This window comes from Magallana gigas, chromosome 2 (assembly GCF_963853765.1).
Source record: "Magallana gigas chromosome 2, xbMagGiga1.1, whole genome shotgun sequence".
Taxonomy (NCBI): domain Eukaryota; kingdom Metazoa; phylum Mollusca; class Bivalvia; order Ostreida; family Ostreidae; genus Magallana; species Magallana gigas.
Window position 1 is genome coordinate 9480633 of NC_088854.1, and position 20680 is coordinate 9501312.

At 32.5% G+C, this 20680-nt stretch overlaps 2 protein-coding genes across 4 annotated transcripts; both read right to left on the minus strand.

The window, feature by feature from the left end:
• Positions 1-1363: 1363 nt before the first annotated feature.
• LOC109619426 (vesicle-fusing ATPase 1) lies at positions 1364-15793 on the minus strand. 3 transcript variants are annotated; one of them, XM_034446417.2, is made up of 21 exons: positions 15547-15793; positions 11951-12051; positions 11689-11788; positions 10592-10710; positions 10298-10443; positions 9763-9809; positions 9555-9643; positions 9098-9240; positions 8848-8914; positions 8427-8559; positions 8207-8281; positions 7987-8077; positions 7525-7599; positions 6895-7178; positions 6498-6654; positions 6020-6153; positions 5663-5729; positions 5306-5385; positions 3614-3810; positions 3346-3397; positions 1364-2911 (listed from the first exon to the last, which is right to left on the minus strand). In XM_034446417.2, the coding sequence occupies exons 2-21, from the start codon at positions 12049-12051 to the stop codon at positions 2843-2845; spliced, it is 2226 nt and encodes a 741-aa protein (XP_034302308.2). In that variant the 5' UTR covers positions 15547-15793; the 3' UTR covers positions 1364-2842. The 3 variants fall into 3 exon arrangements, with proteins under 3 accessions (XP_034302308.2, XP_065930981.1, XP_065930982.1); XM_066074909.1 differs by lacking the exon at positions 15547-15793 and adding an exon at positions 12258-12402; XM_066074910.1 differs by lacking the exon at positions 15547-15793 and adding an exon at positions 12154-12200.
• An 809-nt stretch (positions 15794-16602) lies between these two features.
• LOC105347798 (surfeit locus protein 6 homolog) lies at positions 16603-20678 on the minus strand. The gene is made up of 5 exons (XM_011457008.4): positions 20568-20678; positions 20205-20406; positions 19019-19150; positions 18655-18801; positions 16603-17675 (listed from the first exon to the last, which is right to left on the minus strand). Exons 2-5 carry the CDS (start codon positions 20401-20403, stop codon positions 17047-17049), a joined length of 1107 nt encoding a protein of 368 aa, XP_011455310.3. The 5' UTR covers positions 20404-20406; positions 20568-20678; the 3' UTR covers positions 16603-17046.
• Positions 20679-20680: the final 2 nt, after the last annotated feature.

The window sequence follows — 20680 nt, forward strand, 5'->3', positions numbered from 1 at the left end:
TGGGCGACAAAGTACTCATCTCAGCAGCAAACAAAGTCCTGTGCATTAACGACGGGTCTTCTTTCGAAACGTTCTGCGATTTTGGATCTAAGGGAGTTCGAGTTTACGGGATACATGTTACTGAGGACCAAACTGTTTGGGTTTGCTTTCAGGGAGGTAGATATTTACTGGCCCTCCTGTCACCTATCGGAGTCCCCTTGATGTATCACTCACAAGTTAACCAGTGCGAACAATACCCTATACGGGTTCATCAAATTTCCAAAGAGACTGTTTGGGTTCTGTACACCGGCCATTTTGTAATGTACGAAATTACATCTAGTCTACAGATCAAGACCGTTTTTAAACCAGAAGTGTATCATGGAATAGACATGGGTTCAGATCAATATGGCAACTTGTTGGTTGCCGAAGAAAATAAATCCAAGATGCATGTTAGGTCACAAAATGGAGAAATGATCAAGACTTTTCTAATTCATGGCCCAAGAAAGGCCAGTATTGAGATAAAATCTATTTATAGAGACCACTCCAACAGAATCTGGGCTGGATTGGGATGCGGTGGAATCATCGTGTTTGAATTCAAGGAAAACTGAGAACACTATTACTCTGAGCTGCGACTGTAGATAATCTTTCACTATTTGTTGTAATTAATGTAACTAATCCATCACACTCAATATTAAATATATAAGGTAATATCTATTTGAAGTACATGTACATTTACTTTTTGACCACAATCCACGATGGCACTACCCGTGTTCGATTGACATTCCTATGACACTGTATGACGTACATCATTAAAGGGGCATGGTCACGATTTTGGTTAAATTTCATTTTTCTGTTTTTATTATTTGCAATGCTTTAGGAATGCATTTCTAATGATCAAATGAAATTTGGGTGCCAGTCATTGAGTTTAATGCAGGATACAGGGCTCACAATTCTTAGTCATGAAAACAAGGCTCGTGCCCTATTTTTGTTTACATAGGATCAATATACATGTACCAGTAAAAAAAATTTCAAGCAGGTTTGTTTATCTTATTATTAATTTAAAGCATAAATAAACAGTTCCTAACGATTAACACATTCATTTTAGGTCTAAAACTGGAATTTTCACATCAACATTCAAAATGTATACAAACTCTTTGTTTGCATAGCGAAGAATTCTAAGCTCTGTAACTCGCTTATAACTCTTCAAATGACACTCAAATTTTGGTTGCCTATTAAAAATGCCTCACTGAAGCATTTTGAATATTAAAATCGAAAAAATAATTTTTGACCAAAATCGTGACCATGCCCCTTTAAAGGGCAAAAAAACAGACTTTCAATTCACAAAGTTTCTAGATTTATAATAAAAAATGAATCAATGCACCAATTACTGTTATAATTTTTTAATTTTAATTGTATCATTGTTCAGAGGTATTGAACAACGTAATACATGTAGCTGTAATCCTGCACTGGATTCAGGAGGATATAATTACGTTCAACAATTAATTATTCTATTTTATGTGCAGAGAAAAATCCATCCTACCCTAACTCCTCTCAGAACTAAAGTGAAGTTTTGTTGTGCATAATTTTATTGTATGGAATGATCATAAATTCTTTTTGTGTACAATGGACAACAAAAACTTAGGAATGAGTAAATATTGTAATGAATTCCAAAGGTACATTATAGTTGCAAAACTGTTACAGTAGCTCTACGAGAAGTTGAGGCTGACAGACCGTAGAGGTACAAGTCCATCCATACATTATTTTGCTTTTTAAAATCTTTACTTAATATATTCCTAAATAATTTTAATAAGTTCAAAACTGTGCACAGCTTTTTTATGTGCAATAAATATACAGTTTTGGTAGGGATAGAACTGAAGTTCTAAAGTCCGACAACCCGAATTTCCCGTAAATCTACAATTCCTTTAAAATAAAAAAAAAAACCACTATATTTGACATTGCACACTTCAATGAACTTTGCTTTTTTCATCTCTAAATGATGAAACTTGCAAAAGAGTATTCTGCTGCATCAAATATGCATTCCTTCTTCATATACAAGTTCAACTTATATTTATACAAAATATTATATATAATTTAAACTAACTTCGTGTCTATCCTTATTCAAAGCAGGTTGCAGATTGATATATCACAATAAATGTTGAGGAACACTAAAAACTTAACATTCCCAACAAATCAGTTTGGTTTGACTAGGATTATACATTGATAATTACATATTAATTAACATTTGTTTTGCGTTGTGAAGCAGTGATTTTTTATGCTGGGTTTTCTGCTTCTCTTCCTCTGAAGCTGAGACAAGAACCTTGGTTTCTGAGACAATAAAATTTTTAAAACATACAAACTTACAGATGTTTTAGCATACCTAATTTTAAAACACCAAATCCCACCTTGAATCATTTTTTAAAAACCCATGTTGATAATGGGTTTGACAGAAAATTTAATTTTAATATATTCACTTAACTGTTAATATGGGGATGGGGGGGGGGGGGGGGGGGTAGTAAAGCCTCTATAAAAATATGATGTCAAAATGAGTTTACAGGCAACAGAATGGAATGTAAATAAATTGTACAATCAGTTCCTCTTCATCTCTATAAATTAAATTAAAACTATACACATGATAGATAACAACATACTAACTTCCATTACAATCAATACATGAATTCAAAAGTACAGAACAATAATCCATAGTACAGTACTAGTATCATAGTCAATAGTACAATACTCAGTAGTACCGTACCACAGCAAGCACAAGTACAATAGTCTGCACTACAGTACCTTGGTCAAAAGTACAAAAACACTAGTCAACAGAACAGGTTACAAGTTCACACTTTTTAATGACCTCTACATTCTACATTTCTAATCCACCCTCCTCTTCTAGAACACACAAAAACTTGGGGATTCTGTGCGATTCATCAATCTACAAACACAATAATTGAAAGGTGTAGAAAATCGTCAAAGATAATATACTCTGGTAAAGGAATCTCTAAGACTATAGTTTCTTTAAAGCAGCAATGCTACATGAGATGTAATCAGAGTAAAAACCTCTATTTAAGTCACTTAAAACACACTATTGTATGTGTAAAATTGTCAAGTAATTTTATATTTGTCCAAGTTCATAGTTGATAACTCTTTAGTAAGGTATTTCATATGTACAGTGCATATTTTTTTTAAGCTGTGATGATGATGTTCAGTAAATTAAATAAGACTGAATGAAAACGAGATCCCAAGATGTTCCCACTTTTGCAGATGTCCACAAAATGAGGACTGTCAGACTCCAATTAAATCTGTCAAGTTGTAAATAAAATCAAGTTTTCAAACATTTTAATTCACAAAATGGATGCAAGCAATTACCTGTCTGGCCATTTCAATGAGAACTAGCAGTTTCTTGATACCGATCCACAACCTGTGTGAAAGATTAAAATAGAAAATGAAGTATGGAAGAATGAACAAAATACGAACTAGTATACACTTTACCATACCAGCCATTATCAGTTGGATTACCTGCATGTAAAACAATTACAGCCAATGAAGGTCTTTGGTATAAACTATAAGTCCCCACTTCAACATCCAAAATAACATGCACTGGTTCAACAATAGGTAGATCCCTAAAGTGATATACCTTTTTCCTGCAGTTTTCTTTCTGATAATTTCCAGCTCACTGCTGTTGAAAGCATCCACATTTTCTAAGACTGCCATTAGATGGTCATTGGTGGAGATGTTGGAGGCGTGTGTGATTGTTCCAAAGATCTGTGCCATGTCCATCTCCTGTAGAACGTCTTTTCTGCTGGATGTTCCAATCACCAAGAGTTTGCGACCCTTATCATAAATAAAACAACTTCTTTTTAAATATTGCAGTCTATATACATTAATTAATTATTTATCACTGGTTCTTCAAAAATAATTTTTTTTTACTATCCTTCATTACAAACTACAACAAAACTCAAACATAACGAACACAGATATAGCAATTTTATGGCTGTAACTAATTTTTATTCATGTCCAGGAGAAATTCTTGTATAAACCTGTAGAAAACTGTATATAACAAACACTGCTATAACGAATTTACAGTTTTAACAAAGAACTATAGATGATAAGAGTTAAATTTGGCCCCCATAATTGCCATTTTTTAAAGTGTTTCGGGTACAATAAAATGTTATGTTATAATTTAGAAGAGTTGATATAAAATATATTTTTCACATTTTTGTTTGATTTATTTGCACTCCCTTGCAGTATATGACGTCAGAAGTGATGCTATTTCTATAATTCAATTTAAAATCGGTCGAAAATTGACATTTGTCTCATCTTTTTACGAATGGGAAATATAGAGCACATGCTTGAACCAGGACAAATTTTTTGTCACTTATTAGTCTTGTCTAGATATATCTCTGATTAAAATATTTTGTTGGTTCAACCATGCGCTCTATGTTTACTGAAAGAAAAACTGCTTGAAAACAAGCTTTTTATGCTAAATTGCAAAAATTGCAGGAAAAGGTTGTCTTTACAATGCCATATTTCTAAATTGTGGGCACTTGAATCAAAATGGACATTAAGTAAAAACATCACATATATATCTGTACAAAGACAGTAAAATAACGATATTTCTTTTAGGGGGCCATTTTAGGCCCATACAATACATGTATATAGTCTACCCACTGGCGAAATTTTAACTTATTTTATCATTTACATAAGAAATCTTTTCTATTATAAATTTCATTGAAGATACATGAAACTAAATTGCATATATAAAATAATCAAATTCAAATATTATTTAGAATTTGTTTTTAAAAAGTATGTCTACCCACTGGCGAAATTTTAACTTATTTTATCATTTACATAAGAAATCTTTTCTATTATAAATTTCATTGAAGATACATGAAACTAAATTGCATATATAAAATAATCAAATTCAAATATTATTTAGAATTTGTTTTTAAAAAGTATGTCAACCCACTGGCGAAATTTTAACTTATTTTATCATTTACATAAGAAATCTTTTCTATTATAAATTTCATTGAAGATACATGAAACTAAATTGCATATATAAAATAATCAAATTCAAATATTATTTAGAATTTGTTTTTAAAAAGTATAAGTGAAAATATATATTTACATTTTTGTAAGTGGTTATGATATCGATTTTATAACCTATTATAGTTTGAAGTACTGTCAGCTGATTATTTCATAACAAAACAAAAACGTATATCCAATTACGACTATAACAAATTTTTTCCATGGTCCCTTGAAATTCACTTTAAATGAGTTTTGCTGTTTCACATTTAATCATATTAATGAAAGGAAAATTCAAAAGTACCTTAGGTGGAGTTTTCTTGAGTAAAACCAACAGGGCTTGCAGAACTAGATTGGAAAATCGAGGTCCAATGGGTACATAGTCTGAAACAACCAAAACAAAACCATGATAATCAATTGCATTATCATTATCTTTAATCAAACAGGGCTTCAATCTAGATGTTACTTAATAATGCAGATGTTTCATTCTCTTATTAAATTTTACAGAACAGAATAAACTGATTATGAAATATGAGGTAAATTATTTTAACATAATTTATGCCTCATTAATCTTTACCAACTGGTTGGGACTTAAGGTATCCAGATAAATGGGAATCTACTGTAATTGCACACAGTATACCACAATATGACATATACAAACCTAGCAACCGTTCTATGTCATCAACGATGATACAGCTAAGGGGAGACTTGTAAGCATCATCAAACATCTACAACGACAAGTACCAGAGCACAGGTCAAAGCAAGAAAGAAGATTTATAATACAATATTAAAACCACAACTTTCTACCTAAAATTCAATTCATTTGATAGTAAATATGGTTCGACTGCTCATCATATCTAATGGAGTGATGATTGCTCAACGGGTTGATATACCGATAATTAAGATATAAAATACTAATTATATCTATTGATAATAAATAAATCTTTTACAATGGCCACTGTCAGAGTAATTTATATATGAGTATTTTCATATCCATCCATATAGTGATATACATTACCTTTTTGATGGCCTGACACTTTGCTGGCTCTGTGAAGCCGATCATGTTCTCCGGACTGATGACCTTGATGAAGGGGAAGTCGGAGTTTTTGGCTATCTGTGCTGCCAAGGACGTTTTGCCACTGTTGGGTGGACCTAAAAATATAACACTCCTCCATAATACCAGTCCACAAGTGTTAAATTTTGAGTTGAAATGATTTAAAGTAAAAACATCCCATGAAAGTTTTCATAAAGGGTGGAGGAACTTCAATTACAATATGTAGTCATTAAAAATATCAGATACTTTTTCTTTAAACTCCCATGGAACATGACACCTGTATACAGTTCCACAGGACAATACATCTTATTTTCATTGTTATGAAATGCACATCTGATTGATTGACATGTATAACAGAAGTGGTCTGTTTCTTTAACAGAAATATAGTAAACGACTTGAAACAGAAATATAACAATAAAAGCAATAAGCCTATGGGCCCCACCTTCTACAAGCACAGTGACTAGAGGTGTAGTGGTACTGGTCTTGGCCTGGGATATCAACAGATCCCCATCCTCTAACACTCGGTGGACAGGGTCCCCCCAGGTGATGATCCCATTGGCTATGTACTTCTCAAACTCATCCTTACTACTTCCAAACGCCTGAAATTTGAAATACAGGTTTTTATTCTTCACACTCAAGACAGAATATACACTGCATCAACACTTTTCCTAATACAGTCAACAAACTTAAGATGCTTTGGAAATTAATTTGAATAAAAAGCTAAAAGTCAAACTAATTTAAAAACAAAAATAAAACAGAAACAAACAGGTCATGTACCTTTTATCTACGGTATTTTCTTTTAAAATGCTTGAGCCTCTGAATTCTTCCCCAATACTTACAGGAGTACAGTCATATTCCAGTGCATGTATGAAGTCCTTCCGTGTGATCAGCAGTTTCTCCACGGCGTCAGGGTCCACTTCCACTTTGTTTGTGGCTTTGATCAATCGGTTCATGGCTGTAGATTGGGCGGCCTTCACCAAGCCCTCAATCTCTGCCCCACTAAAGTTCTTTGTGAGGGCCGCTAACTCCTCAATATCAACATCAGGTGCTAGCTTGCCATTCTCTTTCATTATGTGAGTGTGAATGTTTAAGATTTGGAGCCTTCCTTTTTCATCTGGTAAACCTGCAGAAAAACAAGATGTGTTCTAGAAATACAATTCTGTTGAAAGAAGGAGCAATGTTAAAATTTATTTTAGAGCTTGACAAAATAAGCGCTTAGAGCTCCAGTTTAGTTTTTCTATTTATTAAAAATACTTTAGGTAATCTTGTTTCAATACCATTACTTAATCAATAACAAACTGCATTAAAGCACAGAGATTGCATTCATATTAACAAAAACGTTTTTCTTAATGACAATCCTACATGTATCTAACTAGCACAATTATATTTAATTTGAACAAAAAAAAACCAAATACTGTAATTACTGTTACACAAAATACATGTATGGTACACACATGATGGTTACAAACCTATTTCCATTTGGACTTCTAATCTTCCAGGACGTAACAGAGCTTCATCAATCATGTCTTTTCTGTTTGTCATTCCTTAAAGTAAATTATGCTTATAAAAGTCAAACATCATGTTTATTTTCTCTCCCCTCTTCAAAACAAAAAACCACAATTCAAACTGTTCATAAAGTAAAATGTTTCCTCAGACAAGTTATACTTGTAATGAGCAGATTCTTGTGTCATATGTGGTTCCTGCAACTACCAATCCCAGTTCTTAAATTAGCTTTTAATCTTTAACTATTGGTTTATTCTAAATGATTTACATTTTTCACTTCTGTACAGATATTAAAAATAAAATGTTTGCTGTTTGAAAATTGTTCAGTTTACAATGGTGTTTAATTCATTCAAGTATGGAAGTCTAATAATACAGGAATGTACATGTATGTGTCTTTTATTTGTGGGTACTCCATTGCTATGGTTTACCTATGACAAGGATGTTGTTCAGCTGATTCACGCCATCAATCTTTGACAACAGCTGATTGACCACTGTGTCATGAACCCCTGTGTTACCAGCCTGCACAACAACAAAATATAAAAAGTTCCTTTTTAAAATCAAAAGCTCAAAATTTCAAGCACGTTAAGAAAAATTAATATTGAGGAGCATTTTGGACTTCGAAGAACATCAGATTTTCAAGCGACTTACCACTGATCCTCTGGATTTACAAATGGCGTCGATCTCGTCAAAGATGATGATGTGTAGACCACTGTGAGGCCCACACTGCAACAGAATACAACCACAACTAGTCAACATAATGATTTAAAGAACTCCATAATCTTATTAAGTTAATTAATGAAGTATAATACAAATACAACAAATTTGAATTTTTGGTTTCTTAAATCTAATGACTGACTCATAGCCATACCCTTTGCTCCTCTTCCTCAGCCTCAGCAAACAGCATCCTAATATTTTTCTCTGACTCTCCTACATATTTATCCAGAATCTGTGGACCATTGATAATCTTGGGTTCTCTGGCATTCAACATTTTTCCAATTTGTCTGTATGCATAAGAAATACAGGTTCCATTATAAAAAAAGAAAAAGAAATAATGTCTGGGCATAATACTACTGGTAAGTAGCAATGGTAACCTCTCTTTTTCTTATCAAAGGCAAACATGCTTATAATGAATCAATGCTTACAGAGCGTAGGGATTTTCATTCCCCATGGCTTAATTACATTTTGTAAACTTGACGGATATAAGGAATTTTGCTTATAGTGAAGGAAAATCTCCATTCCCTCTCGTTATAAGCATGTTTTACTGTATATTCAGTGGGGATAATTTATACCTGGCCATCAGAGTTTTTCCAGTTCCTGGTGGACCAAACAGAAGAATTCCTTTCACATGCTTCATTCCTGAAATCATTGCATTGTGAGTGAAAGTCAAACAGTTTGTTACTCAATCTTTAGGTAATACATTTATTTTTTTTATATTCCACTATACTTGTGTTGATAGTACCATCAGCTGGCAATTTCTTTTGTAGGAAAATATATATATATATATAGGAAGAACTCTGTTGACTATATTTTTGAACTTACCTAACTGTTCAATTACTTCAGGAGGAAAAACTCGAGAGGCAAAAGCTCTCCTGAAAATGGCTGAAAATTCGTTGTCTAGACCGCCTATTCCCATCTTGTTGAAATCCCAGTCTGGGTTAATGATGGAGGTGAAAGCTTGCTTACTGAAACAGTTACATGTACAACAGTTTATACAAGAAACATGTGTATATAGATATATGTAATAAGTATAACTTGAATATTTCTCAATAGTATTTGAATTGATCATTTTTTTTTTAATTTACGAACAGAAAAATTATTCTTTATCTGATTATCACTTTAAGAGCTTAATAAAAAATATGGTTTAATTTCAATTAATTTTTTTTTGGTATAATATTTTTTTGTATGATGAACATCATTAAAAAGAGATACAGCACTATATTCACACTATCCTTATTGTTTTGCTCTCACAGTGCCATTACTGACACAGAACCCTCACCTTTTGGATTTTCCTGTTAAGTTGATTGTGGAGGCATCAGACTTCTCAAATACTACCGTAGTATTGGGGGTCAGCAAACCCAGCTGAGACTGTTAAATAATGAAACATCACCTTATATGCACAGTACAAGTAAAACAATAGGTTACCAGTAATGCACATTTTTGCAATCAAGATCATTTTAAGGATATAAAAGTTCCAATATACTTACTCTCTTTGTGGTCCCACTACCATCCTTCATTCTGGTGAAGTCAATTACTGCAAAATATAGCAAACATCATTAGAAAACACATTTCTGACACTCTCCAAAACAAAACAGTAAAACTGTTGACATTAAGGTGTTGAACTACAGTGGAAATCCTCCATCTTTGTCAGAAATACTTTTGCATCATGTAATTTATCACCTATGCTTTTTGCTTACTTAAAGTTATAAATAATGCTGAAGAGAAGTGTATATTGATTGTAACAACTAACATTTGCTTACAAACATTTAAAGAGAATATCAAAGGTAGAAATTGTAAAATACAATGAGATGTGGCCAAGCCGTGATCTAATTTTGGCATCTTTTGTGATCACTTTTACATCCCAAATTATTGAATACACAGTAATTATATTCTGTATAATTTTCTATTATAAACTTTTTATATAAAAAAATTACTGACACAAATTAAAATGTTATCCATTTACCCCATTTTCAAAAAATTTGTGACACACAGAAAAAAAGGATATAGAGCATGTCCATTCACCTTCAATCTCCTTGACTGCGATGACTAGAAGTTTTTTGTCTGCAAACTGAAAAGCCAGACTCTGGCCCTCTGTAAAAGCCATGTTATTGAACTGCATCAGAAACTCAGCTGCCATTTTGTCTGTGTCATGTGGATCCAAATTAGCACTATATAAAAGAGAAAATGTTAATGTACAGGAAGAGGTATTACTACAGATTAACAAAAAGATGAATTTTATTAAGAAATTTACTTATATATAGATCTTGGCATATTTTACATGAAAAACTCACTCCACATCAGTCATGATTGTCTTACTTTTTCTTTTGAAGAAAGTCAACCTCTAAGACAATAGTCCCAATTGTGTCAGATTTTTGGTTGAACATAAATGACTTTACAGTCAAATCTTGATTTAATGAAACATTGGCCCATCTTCTCTGAAAGAAAATAATCATTCTAAAATTAATCATGGTTTGGCATATACATATACATGTAAAATATTCATAAAAATAAAACTAGGGCCTAGCGCTTTATAGAACTATTATTTTGTCAGTAATTTTTTTATCATTAATGGACTATAGTAAGAAAAATTCTAGGATCTGACATATTCTTCCTCACATAAGCATCCTAAATTTCTGTCCCCATACACACTGAATCATCAATAACTAAAACATTATTAGCTGTATATTTTGAATTTGTTTCGATGTTTTATCTTACCGGTAATTGCTATTAAGATTATTCTAAAGGCAACTTATACCTTTGTTATAGATAAGATTCATTTCAAGCAAATGATAAAATTTTCATCTGAACAAATATCATACCAAAGAACCAAAGAATATATAGCAAATCAAATTTTGTACAGGACAGCAGTAATGAGTTTTGATTAAATTGGAACCCATAAATGATTTTCCAAGAGAAATATGACAAATAGAAATTAATGTATTACATCATTTTTTGTCATTAAATTTTACAAAACAATTTTCTGACTAAAATTGTTTTCATTAATTCATAAGTATTGACAATTTAATTAAGAAATAAACAGCAATGTTAAAAAGTTCACCAGGATATGAATTTTTTTGGGTTGTCACATCATCAAATCTTGTGAACCCCAGAGGGCTTCTCAGAATATTTGATCACGCATCAAGTTCATATCCCGGTGAACTTTTTAACATTGCTCTTTATTACTAAATATTTACATTTGAAAAAGGCAATTTGTCCAGAATTGTTAAAATTACCAGGATTTTATATTCATGATATCAAAGCGACAAGCTATTAATAGTAATTGCTATGATGATTGTGACATCATGAAAAAGTTCAAACAACTTTGAACTTTTTCGCTATTCTACATGTTCTATAGGAAACATATTTGCAAATGTAAATATTAATGTATAACACTGGATACATAAAATCAGTACCTGCATCAAATTGAAACCCATGTAGCCTTTCTGCATGCGATCACAGTTTTTCACAGAAAAAACAAACTTCATGTGTGGGGAGGTGTATATTTCCACATGCCTGAAATAAAAACCAAACATTTAATTAAAAACGATTTTTCATATAACTTCTATTTTCAAATGCACTTATTTACTGTTGTCATGCATGTATTTAACATCCAAGTAATCATCAACATTAAAAGATGGCAAGTCTTTAAAATAGCAAAATACAAAATGTAAAGACCTGCATTTCTTGTCATCTAAATCTTGAGGGGAGGCGATGACAAAATTGGTGGTGGATAACTCATCCGTCGGACACTTCCCCGCCTTCATTGACAGCGCCATCTGTAAAACCAATCACAAAATTTTCAATCTTTCCTGGTTAATGTAGGTCTTAATTACTGTGTTCTTGTCTCAACTTTAAAATTGACATAGCTGAAAACATACAGAGCATCAAATTTTCATTGATTGCTCCAAAGAACAGGTCAAAAGAATCTGTAGCCAAAGCAGCAGTGTATTGATTAAATGCCACTTAACATCAGTAAACCTACATCAAACTCTGCAATTCACAAAAATCTATCTTTTTTGCCTCAAAGTGTCATTTCATTTCATGACTAGTTGCCTCTGCACATATCTGGAGAAGAAAACAGTATCAGACACACAAGTGACCAAACTGAGGTGTGTAACATTGTATAGATCCTGACAAACTAGGTATTGATTTCATGTCCACTAAAGACAGCAGGGTGAAATATTCCCCTCTGACATGGGACAACACTCTATTCTAGTGATAACAATGCATTATTCAACATCAACCAGATCAAAATTTCAAGTGATATTTATTCTTTATTTTATCTCAGGAGAGCAATTACTGGTAATGTTTATTAATTGTAAATGCAATGAGGAAATTGTATCAATTAATGTTTAAAGCAACATTTATAATGAAAAAAAAATATCATGAATAATAGTTCATTATTAATGAACACATACATTAAGTTTCATTATCAAAATATACTGGTAAAATTCACATATAAATTACACATGTAATCTATCTTATGACATTGAAAACTAAAGGCCATATATCGGCCATTATGTGACAGTCAGGCTGTTAAGTGGTATTTGAGACACTGAGTCCTACATTAGCTTATTCTACCCTCTCTTTGGTCTATGAATGAAACGGTCCATAATATATCATCATTGATTTGACTTAATATTTCACTCCAGGGAAATGTTCCCTGTATATAACATGTAACAGAGTATGCACATGTAGAATAGCATTCAAAACATCAGCCAGCAAAAGTAATTAGGTCTCAATTACCAAATATAACTTTTACAAAAGCAGAAGTTGGCTTCAGGTCTTAAATTGATATTTTAAAGATAACTCCTCTGCAAATGCAATCTCATACGAGGCTATCAATGGATATCTATGCAATTATCAGTACAATAAAATAAAATTGCACAAAGTCAGTGTATGTTTAAAAACAAAGCCATTGTATCTTATTGATAGATTAATGTTTGCAATATCTTTCCACAGACTTCTGAGTACATTGCAATGTTCATAACACCAATTACGCCAAGAAGCTTCATTATAATGGCATTAACTTTGTCTTTAAAAGTTCGTCCATGAAAATTAAGCAGTTTTCATGTTATGAACTATTAATGAACCAGTGTACAAACAAAAGATAGATCAGTGTATTGACTGCATACATCATTGCAAAATTCCTGATACCAAGGATTTCCTACGATTGTTCAAATCAACACACCCAAAATAAAACCCAGCATCCTTCCTCTTCCATACAATCATCCTCTTACAGATTGATCCCACAATCAAATCAATCAGACCCATATAGAAAAAGGCACTCGGACTGGTTATACCATGTAATCAATAGCAGAGATCCCCAGGATCAAACCTGTATCAGTCTTTGTAATCTTTGCTGTGATTTACTGACTGGTTATTCAGTGGCTGCTGAGGAAGAGAATGAAATACTGATTCTGGCCATGAAAGCTAGAAGTCTGGTGTCATCAGCATCACTAAATTCGGCATTTATTAATTCGGCCTTAACATTGCTCGACATTTTCAGCATGAAATTCTGATGCTCTTATTCGCTTTATTCATTAGGAGTCTCCGTGCCATCAGATGTGTGTTCTCTGTAGTTATTTGCTTTATTCTGTGTTTTGTATCAACATTTTTATTGATTAATTTCTTGTTAAAAATGTCTCTTGCATAAAGATTTATGATAGAGAGAGAAAGAGAGAGCATTTACCGGTATTTAGCAAAATTAATCATAGCAAAACATGTCAAAGCAAATATTTATATCTGACTTATGCAAATGCTTCTGACATGATGAAAAAATGATGCAAGAAAACCTAACAATTTTGACTACTATCTTGATTAATTCTGCTGCTTTAGTTTCTTTAGCAGAGATATGAAAATGCAGATCATAGACTGAGTGTCTGGTAAGATAGGGAATCGATCAAAATTCCAATTCCAATGAGCATTGTTTCTGATGTAACATTTCAATGTTCATTGGATGGGCAAATAGTACAGCTATTTCAATGTGGTCAATGTTAACTCTACAATTTACACAAGCACAAATTAAGCAGGGTTTATATAGACACCAATGCAACCTCCCCATCTGCACAGTCAGGAACTTTTATATCTGCCACTGAAATTGCCTCCCCAAAGTTGAATACCTTCTAATGCCACTGATGACTATACCATGTCCCAAGTTTCTGCTTCCACTTCTTTTTGCTTAACATTTTGACAATCATAAATACCTTTGTGCCAAAACTGAGTTCATCCACAAGAATAAAATAAGTCCAAATTTTCTGTTTTGAAACAACCCCTCTACCGCTTCACGTTTCAATACACAATCAAAAATAGAAAGTCTATGGGGATTTTGCATTGCAGAAGACACAAAAAATATAAACCTGGATGTTACATTAAAAAAGTTCTTCTTAATGGAGAAAAGATGTAAACAATCTTGATTAGTAAGAAAAAAAATTTCGTTCATGTATTTTAATTTCTTTGGGTAAAAACAGACGAATTGGCAATGAAGAAGTCTAGGATTTTTTCCTTTTCATCGATTCCAATTGTACTTCTATTCTCGTATAAGAAGGTATATTAGAAGAGACTGCTACATGTACCTTGAAAACCTATATCTGTAGGAGGGTCTGAACTTTGTTTTGTTTTCCGACTGGCGAAACATTTAAATTACAAAGAATTACATCAAAATGTGTTAAAAGGTGATTAAATCACTATCCTAAGGCAAACTATAGGACAAATGCCATCATTTCATATCTTTCTGTATGCATATTAAAATAGAGCAACCTAATGTTATAACCTACATCACCAGGTCCAGTACAATCTCCAGATTTAGCTATATAGCTTGAATAAGCTAAATAGCTTTATCAAGCTATTCAGAGTAGCTTCATTTAGATATTTTGTCATACATTTTTCTTAAATGCACATAATTTGATAAATAGCTTTATCAAGCTATTTTGAATAACTTTATAAAGCTATATAGCTTTTTCAAGCTATACAGCTAAATCAAGAGATCTGATCACAGGATTGTGCACATGATATGTGTTAAGTTGTTTAATCCACGAATCTATACAGAAAAATTGAATGCTAAAAAATTGGTCCGTGCTTTTGCATTAGACACACAGGCTACAATGGACAGTGTAACGTAGGATATGTAACCATGCTGACAGTTATAAGAGACAAAAGCAGCTGATCGTGCTGATACAACTCGACAGACGAAATTCGGACGGATGAGTACTATGAACACCCAAAATCAAATACACCTAAAATATTGACCAAGTAATTAACAAGGTACATACCTTTTTTGGTCTGTCTGTATTCTAGAAATCTTCCTGGTGCTTATCGGTTTACTCCCTCTTAGATTCGTTCATCTTTCTCGATATGATGACTAAATTCAAAAACAATTCGGGTTTTTTCCCGGAATATGAGATCTCTTATTATCATAAATATATCCGATTTAAATTAGGCCTATATAGAAAAACAAAATCAAAATCGCACAAATCCTTCCTTATTGCAAGGTTTTCATATATCCTCTAAGTATTTATGCTATATTTACTATGTTTTGTAGCATGGTTCCATGCATGTTTTGATGATTTGGAACTTCCGGAATTTAGGAGCTAAATTTAGAATTCCACGTGTACCGTTTCTTGTCATCGAAACATGCGTCATGTGTATTTACTACACGGTTAAATATAGTCCGAAATATCTGACGTTTTCCTGGCTTTTTTAACGATTTTGACTAGAGTAGAAATATGTACCGGTAATAGGATAAAAGGATATAAATTTAAATACCAGTAGATTGAAAACAATGGTTGGTCCGGGAATCGAACCCGGTACCCCTGCATCTCTAGTCAGGTGCTCTACCAATGAGCTACCCAGGCTGATATCCAGTCCATATAGCCCCAATTACTACATTTCTCCCTCCTTAAATGATCCTCACTCTACTCTTTGCCTCCGAAGATCACCCCAAGTTCGGCAGGTCATGGCACCAAATGTAATTAGAAAGGAGAAATAATGATGGACTGGACCAGGATTTGAACCCAGGCCCCCTGAATCTCTAGTCAGGTACTATACAAACAGAGCTGACTGCATGGCGCCGGTATTTGAACATGTCTGACAGCAACATTCCCCCCCTCCTCTTAAATGATCTTCACCCTGGAAGATTACCCATGGCTCTTCCCCTGGCAGGCCTCAGAATGTATGGAATAGACCCAGGGTAAATCCCTGTACACCCTTGATTGGACCTGGATAACTAATAATCTCCATACTAAATGTAATTAAGTTTACAGGTATGCTGCACTTTTAAATAAGTGTTAAAAACAACTTCTATGCAGAAGGCAGAAAACAGTAAAATAACCAAGTATAGTGTGGTTTTATTAAAATATCTGAAACATTGGACATGGCCAACTTTTGTATATCTTACATACATTATTTCTGACCAAGTCGATCAGACAAAGAAATACACATTCATGTAAGACAATCATTCATTTTGACAGCTTTAGAAGTATGGTACATGTAAAAACATATATCACATATCATGTTCAACAATCATGATCAGATGAAGTGTTGTGTGATATTAAACGAGAAATTTTTCACTCTATATACCTGTATATCTTTCTACGCTTCAGAATCAAATATAAACAAAATTGTGAAAAATAGCAATTTCATCTGAATTAATGTACCGGTACATGTAAGACAAGTGTGCCTCTCTGGTCCTTAACATTCATTCAAGTAACAATTTTTTTCTTCATTAGAAAAATAATCAAAGATAGAGCACTTACACATAAAAAAATAAAATGCTAAAATCCTGGAATCATCCTGCCTTTCTTTTTAGCCTGTTTAATTTTCTTGTCTTTCTTGGTTTGTTTACGTTCCTTGATATTTTTCTGTCGTTTCTCTTGCCTTTTCTCTATCTTTTTATTCACAGTGTCCTGTCTCTCAGTCCACTTTGCCTTCTTTTTCTCCCTCATTTTTTCTTTCTTTTTCAGAGCTTTCTTCAGCAAAGCTGGGTCATCCTTCACTTTCTCTCCCTCAGCTCTCAACATTACACTCTGCCATGCATTTCTCTGCTCCAGTTTTTTTGCTTTTTCAGCATCCTTCTCTTTCAAGTTTTCTATCTTTGACTTTCTTTTCTCTATTTTTTCTAAGAGTCTTTTAAAGTCTTTCCCATGTAAAGAGTTTTTTGGTTTCTCCTTTTCATCATTTTTCGTAAAGTCAAATTTGCTGAACACAAGTTTCCCTTCCTTATCAACTACAGATGGACGTTCTGGGGATTTGTAACCAGCCATAGCATCACCATTTACTTGTCCAGCAGCTTTTAATGCAGGGTTTTTATTTTTCTTCTTTTTCACTTTGGATTTTAACTTGCTCTCTTTCCTTCTTAGCCTCTTCTGTTCTTGCACTTCTATAGAAGTTAAACTCCTTTCCTCTAAAATAATAAAATATTGATCCATCAAAAATTATACTCAATGTAAAATTAACTGTAGTCTGTCAGTAGAAATGCACATCAAGAGATCCAATATTGAATATTTAGTAATAAAAATTAAGCATATTGGATATGCTTGTAGCTTTGAATTGTGCACACATGACTATTTAATAATTAAGCAATACTTAAAGGGACATGGACACGATTTGACTTAAAATTTTCAAATTTTATTTTTCTATTTTCAATGTTCTTCTGATAAATATAGAAGTTTATAATGCTTTGTCAGAATTTGAAAGTCAAATATCAAGTTATAAGCAAGATACAAAGTTCATAATTCTTTGTTTTGTAAACAAAGCTCGAATGTTGTCATTTTTTCATATGTGTTGTATTGGTGAAAGTTTCAATCAAATGTATCTTTCTTTTGTTGATATAAATAGTATTTATGAAGATACTGAATTAGTTTAAATTGTTTTTACATGTCATTTAGTCAAAGAAATGGTAATTCTCTACATTACATTTTTTGTAAATAACAATAAGACTCGAGCTTTGTTTATATAACAACTAATTCTTACTTCTGTATCTCGCTTGTACATGTAACTTGACTTAAACATTCAACATTTTGGTCAATCGATTAAAATGCACTAGTAAACCATTTTACACACAAAAAATAAAAATAAATTTTTGATCATAAATCGTGTCCAAGTCCCTTTAAATACATCATGATATTTTTATGTTGTTTCCTTTTTTAAAAATTGATGTAGAAGTAAAATATATATCTTAATACACCATGATTTTCTACAAATAGCTACCCAAGTTAATAGAGAAAAAAAACAGCTAAAAACAGCACTTTTTTGGTGCAAAAAAACCCCCATTTACATGTTTTAAATTGGCTGAACAAACTCTCTAGTCTAAATTTCACTTTTTTTTTATTAAGCTACAGCTCTACAATTATGATACAGTCATACGGTACATAACTACGTACTGCCAAGTTTCTGCATCTCCAGCAGCTTCTGTTGGAGAACGTCCAGCCTCGCTGCCTTGCTCACGTCTGGAGTTCCCTCACCTCCTCCCCCTGATTTCTTGTTTTTCCCCTTATGCTTGTGTTTCTGTTTCTCTTTTATTTTGCTATCTGTTTTTCAACAAAAAAAAGGCTGAAAGGTCAAACTGTGTTTTCAATAATGCAAAGAGTCAAACATAAGTCACATATTTTTTATGCCCGTGAATTAAACACTGTCACACACCAAAAAAAAGAAAAAAAAAGATATTATAACATTTTGTGAGAACCCCTTGGATATATCTATAAATAGTTTACTTATCATATTTTAATCAAATACAGTTTTCCTTACATGGTTCATCTTCTTCTGCTGGTTCAGATTCAAATTGGATTTGAGACACGGTTTTGCTTTGAAGAGGATTAAGTTTCTTTTTCTTGTTTCCTTTCTGTTTTTGTTCCTTTTTCCTCTTTTTGCTGACATCACCTTAAAAAGTTTAAAACAAGTTTTTGAAAATGCAATTACAAAACAATTTCCATGTTTTACCATAATATTATAAGATCAACATTTCATCTTTTGAGACTTTAATAACAAAATATTGAGTTTGTTATATTCATTAGTATTGGAGAGTGCAAGTAATCAGCTACTAATACATGTATTTGTTGATTCCTTGATACGCTATACAAGATACATGTCCATACATCAATCTTAATTACTTTAGAGTTCAGGGCTGCGTTTAACAAAGGAACTTACGTCAAAGTCGTAAATATTAACAGTCTCGTAGAATGTTCTTTAATGAAAAAAATATATATAAAACCATTTGTTTACAACTATTTCAATTCCCATAATTATATTTTACAGGCATACGAATTAAACACTGATTAGTTTGTGATTAATTAGTGTTTAATAATTTGGTCGTAAGTCATAAGTTCTTTTGTAAAAGGCAGCCCTGATATTAACAAGTATTGAATATTATGCAAATAGTTGGAAGTTCTTTCAGAACCTTTTTTATAACAAGCTTTAATAAATACAAATACAAATATTTTATTGGCACAAACACAATTACAATAATTGGCAAAGGCCCAATGGATATACAGGAACATCATTGCATGTTTACAGTAACTGCATGTACAGTATATATATTTTTACTGATATATATAGATCAGTTTAACATTTCCTTAGACTAATTGACATCTGTGTTCAAAGCAGTCATTAATGAATTTAACAGTAATTTTTAAAATAGTATGTATTTCACTATTAATAAATAAACTTATCATGATACATGAAATTTCAATTTTTCAACAAAGACAGATGTTTTGTTGTTCTGTAATGGGATGGGAGAAATAATGATGGGCTGGACCGGGATTCGAACTTGGCCCCCCTGAATCTCTTGTCAGAATCTCTACCAAATGATCTTTCTGGCCCTGGTATTCGAACTGGTCTGACCGTAACAGTACAAAGAAGGAAAATTATCTAATGCCATTTATAAAATTCATAAACTGAGTGTTCCCCCAAAATTCCACATGAAAGAGAACATTACCATCTATTTCATCTGACTCTGATGTACTGTCCTCACTCTCTTGGAGAAGTCTGTCTTTTGCATCATCAGAAAAAAATGATGCTGGTGGAATGGTATCAAGAACCCTCCTGAAGAAGTCAAGGTCAGCCTCTGGACCGGGATTCACAGCTGTGTTGTCATTGTCTGAATCATCAATGTTCACCTTCTTTTTGGCCTTCATTTTCTGATCAATATAGAAAATTAAGAAAGTTACCAATCTATAGTAAACTTCATGAAGAACCACTCTAAATAAGCAACCTTGTTCTTCAAATACCGATTTCCTTGAAATGTATTTGTTTTGATCCAATTGAACTAAATTGCAAGAGACTTGAATAAATAGTTTACCTTATAAAATGGAAGAAAAGAAGAATTATTGCAAAATTAAGGGAAACATAGTGATAATTTTCTTGCACGTGTTGAAAGATTCTGAAAACAGGAAGTGCTTAATAATAAACTAT

Bases quoted from the DNA above. Each gene is read 5' to 3' on its own strand.
- LOC109619426 (XM_034446417.2), bottom strand. From the start codon at position 12,051: ATGGCGCTGTCAATGAAGGCGGGGAAGTGTCCGACGGATGAGTTATCC. The intron at 5,730-6,019 runs GTAATGTATATC...TTGTCGTTGTAG, and splicing joins AGTGTCAGGCCATCAAAAAG to ATGTTTGATGATGCTTACAA. The intron at 2,912-3,345 runs GTAATTGCTTGC...TTGTGTTTGTAG, and splicing joins TCATTGAAATGGCCAGACAG to ATTGATGAATCGCACAGAAT.
- LOC105347798 (XM_011457008.4), bottom strand. From the start codon at position 20,403: ATGAAGGCCAAAAAGAAGGTGAACATTGATGATTCAGACAATGACAAC. The intron at 19,151-20,204 runs GTAATGTTCTCT...AAACTTTTTAAG, and splicing joins AGAGTCAGATGAAATAGATG to GTGATGTCAGCAAAAAGAGG. The intron at 17,676-18,654 runs GTACGTAGTTAT...TTATTATTTTAG, and splicing joins GGAGATGCAGAAACTTGGCA to AGGAAAGGAGTTTAACTTCT.